We start from the raw sequence: 22,707 nt of genomic DNA on the forward strand, positions 1-22,707 counted from the left end.
AGTCAAGCAGTTGCAAAGGGTTAATAGTTTCAATCATGCAGAACTGATCTGACTGTTGCTATAGCAACGATCAGAAGCAAGACATTGTCCAGAACTACAGTGAGCTCATTGTAGCTATGACCTCATCAATGACTTAGATCTATGACATAGTTCTATGTCATAGATCTAAGAACCTCTGAGGCTATAAAAACTTGCATCTCAAAACCTCAGTTTTCAGTTGCAATTCTGTTTAGCCATGTCTTTGGATCTGAAAGCGATTGGAACGACATTTTTCTTTCCTGTGTCTTTTGGGCTTGGTTATTTGGCCAGCACAGCCATCAGGAAAACATTGAATGTTATCCTGCCAAACCTACAATTTGGAATGCCATCTAAGGATGAGGACCTGGATGTCTTTGATTCCTTCCTCTTCAATCCTTCTCCGGCTGGAGAAGAGAGTGACGAGGATAGACTTCCCTACCAGGAAGAGTGGCCGGATGATTTCAATTCTTTTCTCTTCAATCCTTCTCCGGCTGGAGAGGATTGCTCAGAGGATAATCATCCCTCTGCACAATGGATGGATGATTATGATGTGATAGATGCCTATCTTTTCAGGCCTCCTCCACCTGCGACGCAAACTTCTCCGGCTGGAGAAGTTTGCGTCGCTTCAACCAAAGATGAAGCGAAAATCATCAGTGTGGAAGAGACTCCTCAGCTAGGAGTCTCTGATCTAAACAAAGAAAAGCTGGAAGAGCCGACCTCTTCAAGAAAAGATGAAGTGAAAGATATCAGTGTGGAAGAGACTCCTCAGCCAGGAGTCTCTGAACTAAACAAGGAAAAGCCGGAAGAGCCGACGTCTGCAACAAAAGAGGACGTAAAAGACATCGGCGTGGAAGAGACTCCTCAGCCAGGAGTCTCTGAACTAAACAAGGAAAAGCCAGAAGAGCCGACATCTTCAACAAAGGAGGACGTAAAAGACATCGATGTGGAAGATGTAAACAAAGAGAAGCCTAAAGAGCAGAAAGCTTCTCCTCCATCAAAAAGAGCCCTAGAAGATTGGACTCAAAAGGATTCTTTTAGTTTTCTTCCAAAACAAACTTCCCCGGCTGGGGAAGCTTTGAAGATTAGGAGGTTTTCACCTCTACCTCCCCCACCACCTGTGGAAATTTGGGATGATAAGAAGGCAGTGAAGAGAAGTAAGAAGGCATGTTGTCGATTATCTTGACTGCCTGATTTTAAGTATGTAGCATCTTGTTTTTTCACTTTTCATTTGATGAAAAGTGAAAAAACTTGCGAAACAGAGGTCTTGGGTTTGAATCCTGGCCTGGGTTCAAACCCAAGACCTCTTGATCTTCATGAGCATGAGTGGGTTCTCTCCGGGTACTCCGGCTTCCTCCCACAGTACAAAAAGATTTTTTAGATAAAAAGTGCGTACATTGGGTTGTGCCTTTGTGATTTCTAGGCTGTTCTCATTCTGTCTAGTTTCTAGTTGAAGTGTCACTTTGTGTCTGATGAATAAAACTTCAATCCAGCTGAGTTTACCAGTTAGTAAATGATTGCAAACACACATCAAATTTGCCATTTTCTCAAAGAAGAATGTCTCAGACAAATTGTTTAATCCACAAAATCAACATTACTTTGAGTTTGGTGATGAGGAAATGCAAACTGAGGGGATGAAATCCCAATCATCAATTCATTTTAAAAAGCAAACCTTCCATCTTTCTTGAACATTACTGCAGACTGTAAGTAAAGCATAGACCAATCGCCACACGTTTTCCATAATCCACCAAATGGTTCATAAATTAGTTAAATTGATTTGCTATGACAGCAGACAGATGCGTCAGTTATTTTTCACACTCACTGATCTTTATCCAAAACACAAAATGAGTCCAGAAATGGGAAATTAGCTGCAATACTCTCAAAGTCTTCTTGTGATATATAGCCATCGTGGTCATAGTCATAATTTCTGAAAACGTAGCTCTGATAGTCGGTGAACTGCAGACAAATGAGAATTATTGCCAAGACTCATTTGTATGAATCATTTTCTTAGAGGCTATGCAATGTAGTTTAGCTCTATTTGGATTTTAATGTTACAATCAGTTAAATGAAAGACACAACCAGCTGCTTACTGTAAAATTTTATGCAGGAAGATTAAAAAAAAAACAGGATTCAGCTGAAAATTTAGGAAGCAAAAACAAAGATATGGGTAAAAAAAAAAAGTAATTTATATGGAAGCCCATTTCCGCCAAGGAAAAAGAAGACCAACAGGAAGTCATAATTTCGACTTTCAAAGTTCATAATTATGAGATTCAAAGTCATAGTTATGAGATTTGAAGTCATAATTATGAGATTCAGTCATAATTATAAGATTCAAAGTCATGATTTTGACTTTCAAAGTCATAATTATGAGATTCAAAGTCATAATTATGAGATTCAAAGTCATAATTATGAGATTCAAAGTCATAATCATGAGATCAGAGTCATAATTATGAGATCCAGAGTCATAATTATGAGATTCAAAGTCATAATTATGAGATTCAGTCATAATTATGAGATTCAGTCATAATTATGAGATTCAAAGTCATAATTATGAGATTCAGTCATAATTATGAGATTCAAAGTCATAATTATGATATTCAAAGTCATAATTTTGACTTCCAAAGTCATAATTATGAGATTCAAAGTCATAATTATGAGATTCAGAGTCAGAATTATGAGATTCAAAGTCATAATTATGAGATTCAAAGTCATAATCATGAGATTCAGAGTCATAATTATGAGATCCAGAGTCATAATTATGAGATTCAAAGTCATAATTATGAGATTCAGTCATAATTATGAGATTCAAAGTCATAATTATGAGATTCAGTTATAATTATGAGATTCAAAGTCATAATTATGAGATTCAAAGTCATAAATTTGACTTTCAAAGTCAATTCTGAAATTCAAAGTCATAATCATGAGATTCAGTCATAATTATGAGATTCAGAGTCATAATTATGAGATTCAGAGTCATAATTATGACATTCAAAGTCATAATCATGAGATTCAAAGTCATAATTATGAGATTCAGAGTCATAATTATGAGATTCAGAGTCATAATTATGAGATTCAGAGTCATAATTATGAGATTCAGAGTCACAATTATGAGATTCAAAGTCATAATTATGAGATTCAGTCATAATTATGAGATTCAAAGTCATAATTATGAGATTAAGAGTCATAATTATGAGATTCGAAGTCATAATTATGAGATTCAAAGTCATAATTTCGACGTTCAAAGTCATAATTATTAAATTCAAAGTCATAATTATGAGATTCAAAGTCATAATTTCGACTTTCAAGGTCATAATTATGAGATTCAGAGTCATAATTATGAGATTCAGAGTCATAATTATGACATTCAAAGTCATAATCATGAGATTCAAAGTCATAATTATGAGATTCAGAGTCATAATTATGAGATTCAGAGTCATAATTATAAAATTCAAAGTCATAATTATGAGATTCAAAGTCATAATTATGAGATTAAGAGTCATAATTATGAGATTCGAAGTCATAATCATGAGATTCAGAGTCATAATTATGAGATCCAGAGTCATAATTATGAGATTCAAAGTCATAATTATGAGATTCAGTCATAATTATGAGATTCAAAGTCATAATTATGAGATTCAAAGTCATAATTATGAGATTCAGAGTCATAATTATGAGATCCAGAGTCATAATTATGAGATTCAAAGTCATAATTATGAGATTCAGTCATAATTATGAGATTCAAAGTCATAATTATGAGATTCAGTTATAATTATGAGATTCAAAGTCATAATTATGAGATTCAAAGTCATAAATTTGACTTTCAAAGTCAATTCTGAAATTCAAAGTCATAATCATGAGATTCAGTCATAATTATGAGATTCAGAGTCATAATTATGAGATTCAGAGTCATAATTATGACATTCAAAGTCATAATCATGAGATTCAAAGTCATAATTATGAGATTCAGAGTCATAATTATGAGATTCAGAGTCATAATTATGAGATTCAGAGTCACAATTATGAGATTCAAAGTCATAATTATGAGATTCAGTCATAATTATGAGATTCAAAGTCATAATTATGAGATTAAGAGTCATAATTATGAGATTCAAAGTCATAATTATGAGATTCAAAGTCATAATTTCGACGTTCAAAGTCATAATTATTAGATTCAAAGTCATAATTATGCGATTCAAAGTCATAATTTGACTTTCAAGGTCATAATTATGAGATTCAGAGTCATAATTATGAGATTCAGAGTCATAATTATGACATTCAAAGTCATAATCATGAGATTCAAAGTCGTAATTATGAGATTCAGAGTCAAAATTATGAGATTCAGAGTCATAATTATGAGATTCAAAGTCATAATTATGAGATTCAAAGTCATAATTATGAGATTAAGAGTCATAATTATGAGATTCGAAGTCATAATTATGAGATTCAAAGTCATAATTTCGACGTTCAAAGTCATAATTATTAGATTCAAAGTCATAATTATGAGATTCAAAGTCATAATTTCGACTTTGAAAGTCATAATTATGAGATTCAAAGTCATAATTTTGACTTTCAAAGTCATAATTATGAGATTCAAAGTCATAATTTCGACTTTCAAAGTCATAATTATGAGATTCAAAGTCATAATTTCGACTTTCAAAGTCATAATTATGAGATTCAAAGTCATAATTATGAGATTAAGAGTCATAATTATGAGATTCGAAGTCATAATTATGAGATTCAGTCATAATTTCGACGTTCAAAGTTATAATTATTAGATTCAAAGTCATAATTATGAGATTCAAAGTCATAATTTCGACTTTCAAAGTCATAATTATGAGATTCAGAGTCATAATTATGAGATTCAGAGTCATAATTATGACATTCAAAGTCATAATCATGAGATTCAAAGTCATAATTATGAGATTCAGAGTCATAATTATGAGATTCAGAGTCATAATTATGAGATTCAAAGTAATAATATGAGATTCAGTCATAATTATGAGATTCAAAGTCATAATTATGAGATTAAGAGTCATAATTATGAGATTCGAAGTCATAATTATGAGATTCAAAGTCATAATTTCGACGTTCAAAGTCATAATTATTAGATTCAAAGTCATAATTATGAGATTCAAAGTCATAATTTCGACTTTCAAAGTCATAATTATGAGATTCAAAGTCATAATTATGAGATTAAGAGTCATAATTATGAGATTCAAAGTCATAATTATGAGATTCAGAGTCATAATTATGAGATTCAAAGTAATAAGTATGAGATTCAGTCATAATTATGAGATTCAAAGTCATAATTATGAGATTCAGAGTCATAATTATGAGATTCAGAGTCATAATTATGAGATTCAGAGTCACAATTATGAGATTCAAAGTCATAATTATGAGATTCAGTCATAATTATGAGATTCAAAGTCATAATTATGAGATTAAGAGTCATAATTATGAGATTCGAAGTCATAATTATGAGATTCAAAGTCATAATTTCGACGTTCAAAGTCATATTATTAGATTCAAAGTCATAATTATGCGATTCAAAGTCATAATTTCGACTTTCAAGGTCATAATTATGAGATTCAGAGTCATAATTATGAGATTCAGAGTCATAATTATGACATTCAAAGTCATAATCATGAGATTCAAAGTCGTAATTATGAGATTCAGAGTCAAAATTATGAGATTCAGAGTCATAATTATGAGATTCAAAGTCATAATTATGAGATTCAAAGTCATAATTATGAGATTGAGTCATAATTATGAGATTCGAAGTCATAATTATGAGATTCAAAGTCATAATTTCGACGTTCAAAGTCATAATTATGAGATTCAAAGTCATAATTTCGACTTTGAAGTCATAATTATGAGATTCAAAGTCATAATTTTGACTTTCAAAGTCATAATTATGAGATTCAAAGTCATAATTTCGACTTTCAAAGTCATAATTATGAGATTCAAAGTCATAATTTCGACTTTCAAAGTCATAATTATGAGATTCAAAGTCATAATTATGAGATTAAGAGTCATAATTATGAGATTCGAAGTCATAATTATGAGATTCAAAGTCATAATTTCGACGTTCAAAGTCATAATTATTAGATTCAAAGTCATAATTATGAGATTCAAAGTCATAATTTCGACTTTCAAAGTCATAATTATGAGATTCAGAGTCATAATTATGAGATTCAGAGTCATAATTATGACATTCAAAGTCATAATCATGAGATTCAAAGTCATAATTATGAGATTCAGAGTCATAATTATGAGATTCAGAGTCATAATTATGAGATTCAAAGTAATAATTATGAGATTCAGTCATAATTATGAGATTCAAGTCATAATTATGAGATTAAGAGTCATAATTATGAGATTCGAAGTCATAATTATGAGATTCAAAGTCATAATTTCGACGTTCAAAGTCATAATTATTAGATTCAAAGTCATAATTATGAGATTCAAAGTCATAATTTCGACTTTCAAAGTCATAATTATGAGATTCAAAGTCATAATTATGAGATTAAGAGTCATAATTATGAGATTCAAAGTCATAATTATGAGATTCAGAGTCATAATTATGAGATTCAAAGTAATAAGTATGAGATTCAGTCATAATTATGAGATTCAAAGTCATAATTATGAGATTAAGAGTCATAATTATGAGATTCGAAGTCATAATTATGAGATTCAAAGTCATAATTTCGACGTTCAAAGTCATAATTAGATTCAAAGTCATAATTATGAGATTCAAAGTCATAATTTCGACTTTCAAGTCATAATTATGAGATTCAAAGTCATAATTTCGACTTTCAAAGTCATAATTATGAGATTCAAAGTCATAATTTCGACTTTCAAAGTCATAATTATGAGATTCAAAGTCATAATTATGAGATTAAGAGTCATAATTATGAGATTCAAGTCATAATTATGAGATTCAGAGTCATAATTATGACATTCAAAGTCATAATCATGAGATTCAAAGTCGTAATTATGAGATTCAGAGTCATAATTATGAGATTCAGAGTCATAATTATGAGATTCAAAGTCATAATTATGAGATTAAGAGTCATAATTATGAGATTCGAAGTCATAATTATGAGATTCAAAGTCATAATTTCGACGTTCAAAGTCATAATTATTAGATTCAAAGTCATAATTATGAGATTCAAAGTCATAATTTCGACTTTGAAAGTCATAATTATGAGATTCAAAGTCATAATTTTGACTTTCAAAGTCATAATTATGAGATTCAAAGTCATAATTTCGACTTTCAAAGTCATAATTATGAGATTCAAAGTCATAATTTTGACTTTCAAAGTCATAATTATGAGATTCAAAGTCATAATTATGAGATTAAGAGTCATAATTATGAGATTCAAAGTCATAATTATGAGATTCAAAGTCATAATTTCGACGTTCAAAGTCATAATTATTAGATTCAAAGTCATAATTATGAGATTCAAAGTCATAATTTCGACTTTCAAAGTCATAATTATGAGATTCAAAGTCATAATCATGAGATTCAAAGTCATAATTATGAGATTCAGAGTCATAATTATGAGATTCAGAGTCATAATTATGAGATTCAAAGTAATAATTATGAGATTCAGTCATAATTATGAGATTCAAAGTCATAATTATGAGATTAAGAGTCATAATTATGAGATTCGAAGTCATAATTATGAGATTCAAGTCATAATTTCGACGTTCAAAGTCATAATTATTAGATTCAAAGTCATAATTATGATTCAAAGTCATAATTTCGACTTTCAAAGTCATAATTATGAGATTCAGAGTCATAATTATGAGATTCAGAGTCATAATTATGACATTCAAAGTCATAATCATGAGATTCAAGTCATAATTATGAGATTCAGAGTCATAATTATGAGATTCAGAGTCATAATTATGAGATTCAGAGTAATAATTATGAGATTCAGTCATAATTATGAGATTCAAAGTCATAATTATGAGATTCAAAGTCATAATTATGAGATTAAGAGTCATAATTATGAGATTCAAAGTCATAATTATGAGATTCAGAGTCTTAATTATGAGATTCAAAGTAATAAGTATGAGATTCAGTCATAATTATGAGATTCAAAGTCATAATTATGAGATTCAGAGTCATAATTATGAGATTCAGAGTCATAATTATGAGATTCAGAGTCACAATTATGAGATTCAAAGTCATAATTATGAGATTCAGTCATAATTATGAGATTCAAAGTCATAATTATGAGATTAAGAGTCATAATTATGAGATTCGAAGTCATAATTATGAGATTCAAAGTCATAATTTCGACGTTCAAAGTCATAATTATTAGATTCAAAGTCATAATTATGCGATTCAAAGTCATAATTTCGACTTTCAAGGTCATAATTATGAGATTCAGAGTCATAATTATGAGATTCAGAGTCATAATTATGACATTCAAAGTCATAATCATGAGATTCAAAGTCGTAATTATGAGATTCAGAGTCAAAATTATGAGATTCAGAGTCATAATTATGAGATTCAAAGTCATAATTATGAGATTCAAAGTCATAATTATGAGATTAAGAGTCATAATTATGAGATTCGAAGTCATAATTATGAGATTCAAAGTCATAATTTCGACGTTCAAAGTCATAATTATTAGATTCAAAGTCATAATTATGAGATTCAAAGTCATAATTTCGACTTTGAAAGTCATAATTATGAGATTCAAAGTCATAATTTTGACTTTCAAAGTCATAATTATGAGATTCAAAGTCATAATTTCGACTTTCAAAGTCATAATTATGAGATTCAAAGTCATAATTTCGACTTTCAAAGTCATAATTATGAGATTCAAAGTCATAATTATGAGATTAAGAGTCATAATTATGAGATTCGAAGTCATAATTATGAGATTCAAAGTCATAATTTCGACGTTCAAAGTCATAATTATTAGATTCAAAGTCATAATTATGAGATTCAAAGTCATAATTTCGACTTTCAAAGTCATAATTATGAGATTCAGAGTCATAATTATGAGATTCAGAGTCATAATTATGACATTCAAAGTCATAATCATGAGATTCAAAGTCATAATTATGAGATCAGAGTCATAATTATGAGATTCAGAGTCATAATTATGAGATTCAAAGTATAATTATGAGATTCAGTCATAATTATGAGATTCAAAGTCATAATTATGAGATTAAGAGTCATAATTATGAGATTCGAAGTCATAATTATGAGATTCAAAGTCATAATTTCGACGTTCAAAGTCATAATTATTAGATTCAAAGTCATAATTATGAGATTCAAAGTCATAATTTCGACTTTCAAAGTCATAATTATGAGATTCAAAGTCATAATTATGAGATTAAGAGTCATAATTATGAGATTCAAAGTCATAATTATGAGATTCAGAGTCATAATTATGAGATTCAAAGTAATAAGTATGAGATTCAGTCATAATTATGAGATTCAAAGTCATAATTATGAGATTAAGAGTCATAATTATGAGATTCGAAGTCATAATTATGAGATTCAAAGTCATAATTTCGACGTTCAAAGTCATAATTAGATTCAAAGTCATAATTATGAGATTCAAAGTCATAATTTCGACTTTCAAAGTCATAATTATGAGATTCAAAGTCATAATTTCGACTTCAAAGTCATAATTATGAGATTCAAAGTCATAATTTCGACTTTCAAAGTCATAATTATGAGATTCAAAGTCATAATTATGAGATTAAGAGTCATAATTATGAGATTCAAAGTCATAATTATGAGATTCAGAGTCATATTATGACATTCAAAGTCATAATCATGAGATTCAAAGTCGTAATTATGAGATTCAGAGTCAAAATTATGAGATTCAGAGTCATAATTATGAGATTCAAAGTCATAATTATGAGATTCAAAGTCATAATTATGAGATTAAGAGTCATAATTATGAGATTCGAAGTCATAATTATGAGATCAAAGTCATAATTTCGACGTTCAAAGTCATAATTATTAGATTCAAAGTCATAATTATGAGATTCAAAGTCATAATTTCGACTTTGAAAGTCATAATTATGAGATTCAAAGTCATAATTTTGACTTCAAAGTCATAATTATGAGATTCAAAGTCATAATTTCGACGTTCAAAGTCATAATTATTAGATTCAAAGTCATAATTATGAGATTCAAAGTCATAATTTCGACTTTCAAAGTCATAATTATGAGATTCAAAGTCATAATCATGAGATTCAAAGTCATAATTATGAGATTCAGAGTCATAATTATGAGATTCAGAGTCATAATTATGAGATTCAAAGTAATAATTATGAGATTCAGTCATAATTATGAGATTCAAAGTCATAATTATGAGATTAAGAGTCATAATTATGAGATTCGAAGTCATAATTATGAGATTCAAAGTCATAATTTCGACGTTCAAAGTCATAATTATTAGATTCAAAGTCATAATTATGAGATTCAAAGTCATAATTTCGACTTTCAAAGTCATAATTATGAGATTCAGAGTCATAATTATGAGATTCAGAGTCATAATTATGACATTCAAAGTCATAATCATGAGATTCAAAGTCATAATTATGAGATTCAGAGTCATAATTATGAGATTCAGAGTCATAATTATGAGATTCAGAGTAATAATTATGAGATTCAGTCATAATTATGAGATTCAAAGTCATAATTATGAGATTCAAAGTCATAATTTCGACGTTCAAAGTCATAATTAGATTCAAAGTCATAATTATGAGATTCAAAGTCATAATTTCGACTTTCAAAGTCATAATTATGAGATTCAAAGTCATAATTTCGACTTTCAAAGTCATAATTATGAGATTCAAAGTCATAATTTCGACTTTCAAAGTCATAATTATGAGATTCAAAGTCATAATTATGAGATTAAGAGTCATAATTATGAGATTCAAAGTCATAATTATGAGATTCAAAGTCATAATTATGAGATTCAAAGTCATAATTATGAGATACCGGAGCAGTTGGAGACAATTCTCCGTAGAATAACAGCGTGCTCCAACTCCCAGTTAAATATGACCTTAAATCCAAGGTCCAACCTTTGCTACTGCGTTAAGAGTCAGTAAAAGGTAGGTTCACCTTTTTTGATTTTGTTTAGATTCCTTCGTTTTGAATGCTTTTTGATCGTGTGGTGTTATGTACATAGTTCGTTGTTTTAGCAACATGAGCTAGCTGCAGGTTAACCGTCAAAGCGTGCTAACCTTGTTATAGCATATTTAACAGGTTTTTTTTTAAAGTAGTCCGTTAATTAGATTGTTTTATGTCAGAGTGCGATAAGAAGTTTGTACTCCAAAATCAATAAGTTAATATGTATAATTATTTTGTGGCATAATCCAAGCAATAGCTAGTAGGTTAAAACAAGCTCCACAGCTTGTTGTATGTACGTTTTGTTATGTGTAACAGCTTCCCTTATGCCCGTCCCGTCATACACACAAAGGAGGCCAGTTGGTTGAATTTTCTGTAATAAATGGTCAACACAAATTAGCACAGTGAGCTCCACTACTGGTTCACCAGCTCTCCGCATACACAGTAGAGCGCTGAACAGACTGCGTCTAATTTACGGTTTAGCTTTCTCTTTATAGGCAACCAGTAGGGGGCGCCAAAAACCATTCATCACATAGTAATTACAAAACATATTTTAGCAAGAATTTCATCTGTATCTATTACCGTTACATATGCATAATGTGATTCACTATCTTCCATTAAATTGTTTTTGTCGATACACAGACAAGAGTAAAATATGGAAGTACAATAGCATCAGTTTTCAAACTGTTTTCGTAGCATTTTCATGTACACTTATGCTAATGCTGGACATCTGCAGCTTTACATTGACAATATTTACAAAAGCAATTTAAAATAAGAAAAATGAAAAACAAGAAACTTAAAAAATCCCCAAAACGGCAGGCCCTGTTGAAAATTTTAACTCCTCAACTTTACTCAACTTCAGGATACCTACAAGAGACAGAGGAGGTTCCTTTCACCTGAACCTAAACCTAAACAGAGGTAAGTTGCAACTCTTGTGAAAATCCAATTTATTATATTATCTGTTTAAATGAAAATAATTGAGATCAAAACTAATATTCTGATGATGTTCATGCACTTGACTCTTTTATAAAGATGGAAATTTCATTTTAACAATGTTCAACCATTGAAATATTTTAGGGGAAAAATGTAATCAGAACTTTCAGACCTAAGCTCTACACTTTACCATTTAGTGTGGACACACTGGTAGATTTTTCTTTATTACTTTATGTAGTTTCTTTATGTATTGGTTTATTTTTGCAGATCTGTACAGCTGTTTTGTTGTCTATTGTCTTTATTTAGCAGGAGCTTGAGTCTGAAATACAGTTTTCTATCTGTCTTGTAGAGTTGGACAATAAATCAGTTATATGTATCACGATACACGTGATCGATATCAATAGATAGTAAGTCTGACAGAATATCAATAGAATATTCTCTGAACTCTGATCCAGAACACATACCATTCTGGAGGATGTAGGCACAGTCAAGGCTTCTCAACTAGGCCTGTCGCGATAAACGGTAAGTCAAGAAATTGAACGATAAATGAAAACTATCGACGTCATTTCATTTATCGGCTATCGTCTCTGCCTGTATTTTTCTCTTTCTATTGATGACGCTGGATGAGAAGCCTCAACTCTGGTGCTATCCACTGACCCCTCCCTTCCTAAAAAATGAGGAGGGAGGATTAGTGGACTATTGCATCAGGTAGTAAGTGCTCGGATCGCTTTGTATTTCTATTGCTTAGAGCCCGTGAGGAGTTAGCAAAGCAAAGAAACAATATCTCAAAGCTCGAAATGGAAACCGGTTTCAAAGCCGAACGCAACTGCAGCAGTGTGGGACTATTTCGGATTCAAACCAAATGACCGAGGCGAACCGCTGAACCTTTGCGAGCCGGTATGTCGCATTTGTCATAAAACAGTAGCAACTAAGAGCAACAATACAACCAACTTGCACGTGCACCTAAAGCACAACCATCCAGCAAAGTTTTTAAGGCTGGGGACAAAAAATACAACGGTGGCCCGTGTCAGTCTTTAAGTTCGCGACAGTCCACTGTCTTTGAAGCAAACACATCCCACAATCTAGCAGCCAAGCAATTGCATAAAATAACCTTTTGGCCTTTCAAATGCTCCTCTCTGGTGATTTTTGATTGTTTTTAATGTTGCTCCAGTGTAAGGGGAAACTCTATTTATGACATAGTGATATAAATAAATTGTGTGAATTCAGACAAATCAATAATTTGAAAACATCAGGATGGAGGAAGTATGGGTCGGTTTGGAAGCTAGCAATTTCCAACTTTTGTAAATATCACGTCTATGATCCCCAATCAGGTTTGTTACGTTCACAGACAAGTTATCTCCACTCCAACAAGAAGAAGCCACCAAGAAACTGGTAAAAACAACTTGATAAATAACTGAAGTCACTCTGTTCAGTTCCCATCCTTCACTGCCGACGTCCGTCATGGCGCCTCCAATGATGAAGTCAAGCAGTGCAAAGGGTTAATAGTTTCAATCATGCAGAACTGATCTGACTGTTGCTATAGCAAAGATCAGAAGCAAGACATTGTCCAGATACAGTGAGCTCATTGTAGCTATGACCTCATCAATGACTTAGATCTATGACATAGTTCTATGTCATAGATCTAAGAACCTCTGAGGCTATAAAAACTTGCATCTCAAAACCTCAGTTTTCAGTTGCAATTCTGTTTAGCCATGTCTTTGGATCTGAAAGCGAATTGGAACGACATTTTCTTTCCTGTGTCTTTTGGGCTTGGTATTTGGCCAGCACAGCCATCAGGAAAACATTGAATGTTATCCTGCCAAACTACAATTTGGAATGCCATCTAAGGATGAGGACCTGGATGTCTTTGATTCCTTCCTCTTCAATCCTTCTCCGGCTGGAGAAGCGAGTGACGAGGATAGACTTCCTACCAGGAAGAGTGGCCGGATGATTTCAATTCTTTTCTCTTCAATCCTTCTCCGGCTGGAGAGGATTGCTCAGAGGATAATCATCCCTCTGCACAATGGATGGATGATTATGATGTGATAGATGCCTATCTTTTCAGGCCTCCTCCACCTGCGACGCAAACTTCTCCGGCTGGAGAAGTTTGCGTCGCTTCAACCAAGATGAAGCGAAAATCATCAGTGTGGAAGAGACTCCTCAGCTAGGAGTCTCTGATCTAAACAAAGAAAGCTGGAAGAGCCGACCTCTTCAAGAAAAGATGAAGTGAAAGATATCAGTGTGGAAGAGACTCCTCAGCCAGGAGTCTCTGAACTAAACAAGGAAAAGCCGGAAGAGCCGACGTCTGCAACAAAAGAGGACGTAAAAAGACATCGGCGTGAAGAGACTCCTCAGCCAGGAGTCTCTGACTAAACAAGGAAAAGCCAGAAGAGCGACATCTTCAACAAAGGAGGACGTAAAAGACATCGATGTGGAAGATGTAAACAAGAGAAGCCTAAAGAGCAGAAAGCTTCTCCTCCATCAAAAAAGAGCCCTAGAAGATTGGACTCAAAAGGATTCTTTTAGTTTTCTTCCAAAACAAACTTCCCCGGCTGGGAAGCTTTGAAGATTAGGAGGTTTTCACCTCTACTCCCCCACCACCTGTGGAAATTTGGGATGATAAGAAGGCAGTGAAGAGAAGTAAGAAGGCATGTTGTCGATTATCTTGACTGCCTGATTTTAAGTATGTAGCATCTTGTTTTTTCACTTTTCATTTTGATGAAAAGTGAAAAAACTTGCGAACAGAGGTCTTGGGTTTGAATCCTGGCCTGGGTTCAAACCCAAGACCTCTTGTCTTCATGAGCATGAGTGGGTTCTCTCCGGGTACTCCGGCTTCCTCCACAGTACAAAAAGATTTTTTAGATAAAAAGTGCGTACATGGGTTGTGCCTTTGTGATTTCTAGGCTGTTCTCATTCTGTCTAGTTTCTAGTTGAAGTGTCACTTTGTGTCTGATGAATAAAACTTCAATCCAGCTGAGTTTACCAGTTAGTAAATGATTGCAAACACACATCAAATTTGCCATTTTCTCAAAGAAGAATGTCTCAGACAAATTGTTTAATCCCACAAAATCAACATTACTTTTGAGTTTGGTGATGAGGAAATGCAAACTGAGGGGATGAAATCCCAATCATCAATTCATTTTTAAAAAAGCAAACCTTCCATCTTTCTTGAACATTACTGCAGACTGTAAGTAAAGCATAGACCAATCGCCACACGTTTCCATAATCCACCAAATGGTTCATAAATTAGTTAATTGATTTGCTATGACAGCAGACAGATGCGTCAGTTATTTTTCACACTCACTGATCTTTATCCAAAACACAAAATGAGTCCAGAAATGGGAAATTAGCTGCAATACTCTCAAAGTCTTCTTGTGATATATAGCCATCGTGGTCATAGTCATAATTTCTGAAAACGTAGCTCTGATAGTCGGTGAACTGCAGACAAATGAGAATTATTGCCAAGACTCATTTGTATGAATCATTTTCTTAGAGGCTATGCAATGTAGTTTAGCTCTATTTGGATTTTAATGTTACAATCACTTAAATGAAAGACACAACCAGTGCTTACTGTAAAATTTTATGCAGGAAGATTAAAAAAAAAAACAGGATTCAGCTGAAAATTTAGGAAGCAAAAAAACAAAGATATGGGTAAAAAAAAAAAAGTAATTTATATGGAAGCCCATTTCCGCCAAGGAAAAAGAAGACCAACAGGAAGTCATAATTCGACTTTCAAAGTTCATAATTAGAGATTCAAAGCATAGTTATGAGATTTGAAGTCATAATTATGAGATTCAGTCATAATTATAAGATTCAAAGTCATGATTTTGACTTTCAAAGTCATAATTATGAGATTCAAAGTCATAATTATGAGATTCAGTCATAATTATGAGATTCAAAGTCATAATTATGAGATTCAAAGTCATAATCATGAGATTCAGAGTCATAATTATGAGATCCAGAGTCATAATTATGAGATTCAAAGTCATAATTATGAGATTCAGTCATAATTATGAGATTCAGAGTCATAATTATGAGATTCAAAGTCATAATTATGAGATTCAGTCATAATTATGAGATTCAAAGTCATAATTATGATATTCAAAGTCATAATTTTGACTTCCAAAGTCATAATTATGAGATTCAAAGTCATAATTATGAGATTCAGAGTCAGAATTATGAGATTCAAAGTCATAATTATGAGATTCAAAGTCATAATCATGAGATTCAGAGTCATAATTATGAGATCCAGAGTCATAATTATGAGATTCAAAGTCATAATTATGAGATTCAGTCATAATTATGAGATTCAAAGTCATAATTATGAGATTCAGTTATAATTATGAGATTCAAAGTCATAATTATGAGATTCAAAGTCATAAATTTGACTTTCAAAGTCAATTCTGAAATTCAAAGTCATAATCATGAGATTCAGTCATAATTATGAGATTCAGAGTCATAATTATGAGATTCAGAGTCATAATTATGACATTCAAAGTCATAATCATGAGATTCAAAGTCATAATTATGAGATTCAGAGTCATAATTATGAGATTCAGAGTCATAATATGAGATTCAGAGTCATAATTATGAGATTCAGAGTCACAATTATGAGATTCAAAGTCATAATTATGAGATTCAGTCATAATTATGAGATTCAAAGTCATAATTATGAGATTAAGAGTCATAATTATGAGATTCGAAGTCATAATTATGAGATTCAAAGTCATAATTTCGACGTTCAAAGTCATAATTATTAAATTCAAAGTCATAATTATGAGATTCAAAGTCATAATTTCGACTTTCAAGGTCATAATTATGAGATTCAGAGTCATAATTATGAGATTCAGAGTCATAATTATGACATTCAAAGTCATAATCATGAGATTCAAAGTCATAATTATGAGATTCAGAGTCATAATTATGAGATTCAGAGTCATAATTATAAAATTCAAAGTCATAATTATGAGATTCAAAGTCATAATTATGAGATTAAGAGTCATAATTATGAGATTCGAAGTCATAATTATGAGATTCAAAGTCATAATTTCGACGTTCAAAGTCATAATTATTAGATTCAAAGTCATAATTATGAGATTCAAAGTCATAATTTCGACTTTGAAAGTCATAATTATGAGATTCAAAGTCATAATTTTGACTTTCAAAGTCATAATTATGAGATTCAAAGTCATAATCATGAGATTCAGAGTCATAATTATGAGATTCAGAGTCATAATTATGAGATTCAGAGTCATAATTATGAGATTCAGAGTCACAATTATGAGATTCAAAGTCATAATTATGAGATTCAGTCATAATTATGAGATTCAAAGTCATAATTATGAGATTAAGAGTCATAATTATGAGATTCGAAGTCATAATTATGAGATTCAAAGTCATAATTTCGACGTTCAAAGTCATAATTATTAAATTCAAAGTCATAATTATGAGATTCAAAGTCATAATTTCGACTTTCAAGGTCATAATTATGAGATTCAGAGTCATAATTATGAGATTCAGAGTCATAATTATGACATTCAAAGTCATAATCATGAGATTCAAAGTCATAATTATGAGATTCAGAGTCATAATTATGAGATTCAGAGTCATAATTATAAAATTCAAAGTCATAATTATGAGATTCAAAGTCATAATTATGAGATTAAGAGTCATAATTATGAGATTCGAAGTCATAATTATGAGATTCAAAGTCATAATTTCGACGTTCAAAGTCATAATTATTAGATTCAAAGTCATAATTATGAGATTCAAAGTCATAATTTCGACTTTGAAAGTCATAATTATGAGATTCAGTCATAATTTCGACTTTCAAAGTCATAATTATGAGATTAAGAGTCATAATTATGAGATTCGAAGTCATAATTATGAGATTCAAAGTCATAATTTCGACGTTCAAAGTCATAATTATTAGATTCAAAGTCATAATTATGAGATTCAAAGTCATAATTTCGACTTTCAAAGTCATAATTATGAGATTCAGAGTCATAATTATGAGATTCAGAGTCATAATTATGACATTCAAAGTCATAATCATGAGATTCAAAGTCATAATTATGAGATCAGAGTCATAATTATGAGATTCAGAGTCATAATTATGAGATTCAAAGTAATAATTATGAGATTCAGTCATAATTATGAGATTCAAAGTCATAATTATGAGATTCAGTCATAATTATGAGATTCAAAGTCATAATTATGAGATTAAGAGTCATAATTATGAGATTCGAAGTCATAATTATGAGATTCAAAGTCATAATTTCGACGTTCAAAGTCATAATATTAAATTCAAAGTCATAATTATGAGATTCAAAGTCATAATTTCGACTTTCAAAGTCATAATTATGAGATTAAGAGTCATAATTATGAGATTCGAAGTCATAATTATGAGATTCAAAGTCATAATTTCGACGTTCAAAGTCATAATTATTAGATTCAAAGTCATAATTATGAGATTCAAAGTCATAATTTCGACTTTCAAAGTCATAATTATGAGATTCAGAGTCATAATTATGAGATTCAGAGTCATAATTATGACATTCAAAGTCATAATCATGAGATTCAAAGTCATAATTATGAGATTCAGAGTCATAATTATGAGATTCAGAGTCATAATTATGAGATTCAAAGTAATAATTATGAGATTCAGTCATAATTATGAGATCAAAGTCATAATTATGAGATTCAGTCATAATTATGAGATTCAAAGTCATAATTATGAGATTAAGAGTCATAATTATGAGATTCGAAGTCATAATTATGAGATTCAAAGTCATAATTACGAAATTCAAAGACATAAATATTAAATTCAAAGTCATAATTATGAGATTCAAAGTCATAATTTCGACTTTCAAGGTCATAATTATGAGATTCAGAGTCATAATGATGAGATTCAGAGTCATAATTATGACATTCAAAGTCATAATCATGAGATTCAAAGTCATAATTATGAGATTCAGAGTCATAATTATGAGATTCAGAGTCATAATTATGAAATTCAAAGTCATAATTATGAGATTCAAAGTCATAATTATGAGATTAAGAGTCATAATTATGAGATTCGAAGTCATAATTATGAGATTCAAAGTCATAATTTCGACGTTCAAAGTCATAATTATTAGATTCAAAGTCATAATTATGAGATTCAAAGTCATAATTTTGACTTTCAAAGTCATAATTATGAGATTAAGAGTCATAATTATGAGATTCGAAGTCATAATTATGAGATTCAAAGTCATAATTTCGACGTTCAAAGTCATAATTATTAGATTCAAAGTCATAATTATGAGATTCAAAGTCATAATTTCGACTTTCAAAGTCATAATTATGAGATTCAGAGTCATAATTATGAGATTCAAAGTCATAATCATGAGATTCAAAGTCATAATTATGAGATTCAGAGTCATAATTATGAGATTCAGAGTCAAATTATGAGATTCAAAGTAATAATTATGAGATTCAGTCATAATTATGAGATTCAAAGTCATAATTATGAGATTAAGAGTCATAATTATGAGATTCGAAGTAATAATTATGAGATTCAAAGTCATAATTTTGACGTTCAAAGTCATAATTATTAGATTCAAAGTCATAATTTCGACTTTCAAAGTCATAATTATGAGATTCAGAGTCATAATTATGAGATTAAGAGTCATAATTATGAGATTCAAAGTCATAATTATGAGATTCAAAGTCATAATTATGAGATTAAGAGTCATAATTATGAGATTCGAAGTCATAATTATGAGATTCAAGTCTTCATTTCGACTTTCAAAGTCATAATTATGAGATTCAAAGTCATAATTTCGACTTCAAAGTCATAATTATGAGATTCAAAGTCATAATTATGAGATTAAGAGTCATAATTATGAGATCAAAGTCATAATTATGAGATTCAAAGTCATAATTATGAGATTCAAAGTCATAATTATGAGATACCGGAGCAGTTGGAGACAATTCTCCGTAGAATAACAGCGTGCTCCAACTCCCAGTTAAATATGACCTTAAATCCAAGGTCCAACCTTTGCTACTGCGTTAAGAGTCTGTAAAAGGTAGGTTCACCTTTTTTGATTTTGTTTAGATTCCTTCGTTTTGAATGCTTTTTGATCGTGGTGTTATGTACATAGTTCGTTGTTTTAGCAACATGAGCTAGCTGCAGGTTAACCGTCAAAGCGTGCTAACCTTGTTATAGCATATTTAACAGGTTTTTTTTTAAAGTAGTCCGTTAATTAGATTGTTTTTATGTCAGAGTGCGATAAGAAGTTTGTACTCCAAAATTCAATAAGTAATATGTATAATTATTTTGTGGCATTAATCCAAGCAATAGCTAGTAGGTTAAAAACAAGCTCCACAGCTTGTTGTATGTACGTTTGTTATGTGTAACAGCTTCCCCTTATGCCCGTCCCGTCATACACACAAAGGAGGCCAGTTGGTTGAATTTTCTGTAATAAATGGTCAACACAAATTAGCACAGTGAGCTCCACTACTGGTTCACCAGCTCTCCGCATACACAGTAGAGCGCTGAACAGACTGCGTCTAATTTACGGTTTAGCTTTCATTTATAGGCAACCAGTAGGGGGCGCCAAAAACCATTCATCACATAGTAATTACAAAACATATTTTAGCAAGAATTTCATCTGTATCTATACCCGTTACATATGCATAATGTGATTCACTATCTTCCCATTAAATTGTTTTGTCGATACACAGACAAGAGTAAAATATGGAAGTACAATATGCATCAGTTTCAAACTGTTTTCGTAGCATTTTCATGTACACTTATGCTAATGCTGGACATCTGCAGCTTTACATTGACAATATTACAAAAGCAATTTAAAATAAGAAAAATTGAAAAACAAGAACTTAAAAAATCCCCCAAAACGGGCAGGCCCTGTTGAAATTTTAACTCTCAACTTTACTCAACTTTCAGGATACCTACAAGAGACAGAGGAGGTTCCTTCACTGAACCTAAACCTAAACAGAGGTAAGTTGCAACTCTTGTGAAAATCCAATTTATTATATTATCGTTTAAATGAAAATAATTGAGATCAAAAACTAATATTCTGATGATGTTCATGCACTTGACTCTTTATAAAGATGGAAATTTCATTTTAACAATTGTCAACCATGAAATATTTAGGGGAAAAATGTAATAGAACTTTCAGACCTAAGCTCTACACTTTACCATTTAGTTGTGGACACACTGGTAGATTTTTCTTTATTACTTTATGTAGTTTCTTTATGTATTGGTTTATTTTTGCAGATCTGTACAGCTGTTTTGTTGTCTATTGTCTTTATTTTAGCAGGAGCTTGAGTCTGAAATACAGTTTCTATCTGTCTTGTAGAGTTGGACAATAAATCAGTTATATGTATCACGATACACACGTGATCGATATCAATAGATAGTAAGTCTGACAGAATATTCAATAGAATATTCTCTGAACTCTGATCCAGAACCACATACCATTCTGGAGGATGTAGGCACAGTCAAGGCTTCTCAACTAGGCCTGTCGCGATAAACGGTAAGTCAAGAAATTGAACGATAAATGAAAACTATCGACGTCATTTCATTTATCGGCTATCGTCTCTGCCTGTATTTTTCTCTTTCTATTGATGACGCTGGATGAGAAGCCTCAACTCTGGTGCTATCCACTGACCCCTCCCTTCCTAAAAAATGAGGAGGGAGGATTAGTGGACTATTGCATCAGGTAGTAAGTGCTCGGATCGCTTTGTATTTCTATTGCTTTAGAGCCCCGTGAGGAGTTAGCAAAGCAAAGAAACAATATCTCAAAGCTCGAAATGGAACCGGTTTCAAAGCCGAACGCAACTGCAGCAGTGTGGGACTATTTCGGATTCAAACCAAATGACCGAGGCGAACCGCTGAACCTTTGCGAGCCGGTATGTCGCATTTGTCATAAAACAGTAGCAACTAAGAGCAACAATACAACCAACTTGCACGTGCACCTAAAGCACAACCATCCAGCAAAGTTTTTAAGGCTGGGGACAAAAAATACAACCGGTGGCCCGTGTCCGTCTTTAAGTTCGCGACAGTCCACTGTCTTTGAAGCAAACACATCCCACAATCTAGCAGCCAAGCAATTGCATAAAATAACCTTTTGGCCTTTCAAATGCTCCTCTCTGGTGATTTTTTGATTGTTTTTAATGTTGCTCCAGTGTAAGGGGAAACTCTATTTATGACATAGTGATATAAATAAATTGGTGTGAATTCAGGACAAATCAATAATTTGATGAACACATCAGGATGGAGGAAGTATGGGTCGGTTTGGAAGCTAGCAATTTCCAACTTTTGTAAATATCACCGTCTGTGATCCCAATCAGGTTTGTTACGTTCACAGACAAGTTATCTCCACTCCAACAAGAAGAAGCCACCAAGAAACTGGTAAAAACAACTTGGATAAATAACTGAAGTCACTCTGTTCAGTTCTCCCATCCTTCACTGCCGACGTCCGTCATGGCGCCTCCAATGATGAAGTCAAGCAGTTGCAAAGGGTTAATAGTTTCAATCATGCAGAACTGATCTGACTGTTGCTATAGCAACGATCAGAAGCAAGACATTGTCCAGAACTACAGTGAGCTCATTGTAGCTATGACCTCATCAATGACTTAGA

General features: G+C 31.7%; 1 protein-coding gene across 2 annotated transcripts; it reads left to right on the top strand.

Moving 5' to 3' along the window:
- The first annotated feature begins 111 nt into the window (after positions 1-111).
- Positions 112-22,138, top strand: LOC129354925 (uncharacterized). Of its 2 annotated transcripts, XR_008605212.1 has the most exons (3): positions 11,002-11,112; positions 11,991-12,046; positions 21,533-22,138. XR_008605212.1 is itself a non-coding variant. In XM_055024478.1 (2 exons), exons 1-2 carry the CDS (start codon positions 236-238, stop codon positions 12,026-12,028), a joined length of 975 nt encoding a protein of 324 aa, XP_054880453.1. In that variant the 5' UTR covers positions 112-235; the 3' UTR covers positions 12,029-12,046. The 2 variants fall into 2 exon arrangements, 1 of the variants encoding a protein (XP_054880453.1); XM_055024478.1 differs by lacking the exons at positions 11,002-11,112; positions 21,533-22,138 and adding an exon at positions 112-1,172.
- The last annotated feature ends 569 nt before the right edge of the window (positions 22,139-22,707 follow it).

The sequence above is a fragment of the Poeciliopsis prolifica genome, unplaced genomic scaffold (assembly GCF_027474105.1).
Source record: "Poeciliopsis prolifica strain line A6 unplaced genomic scaffold, Auburn_PproV2 SCAFFOLD120, whole genome shotgun sequence".
Lineage (NCBI taxonomy): Eukaryota > Metazoa > Chordata > Actinopteri > Cyprinodontiformes > Poeciliidae > Poeciliopsis > Poeciliopsis prolifica.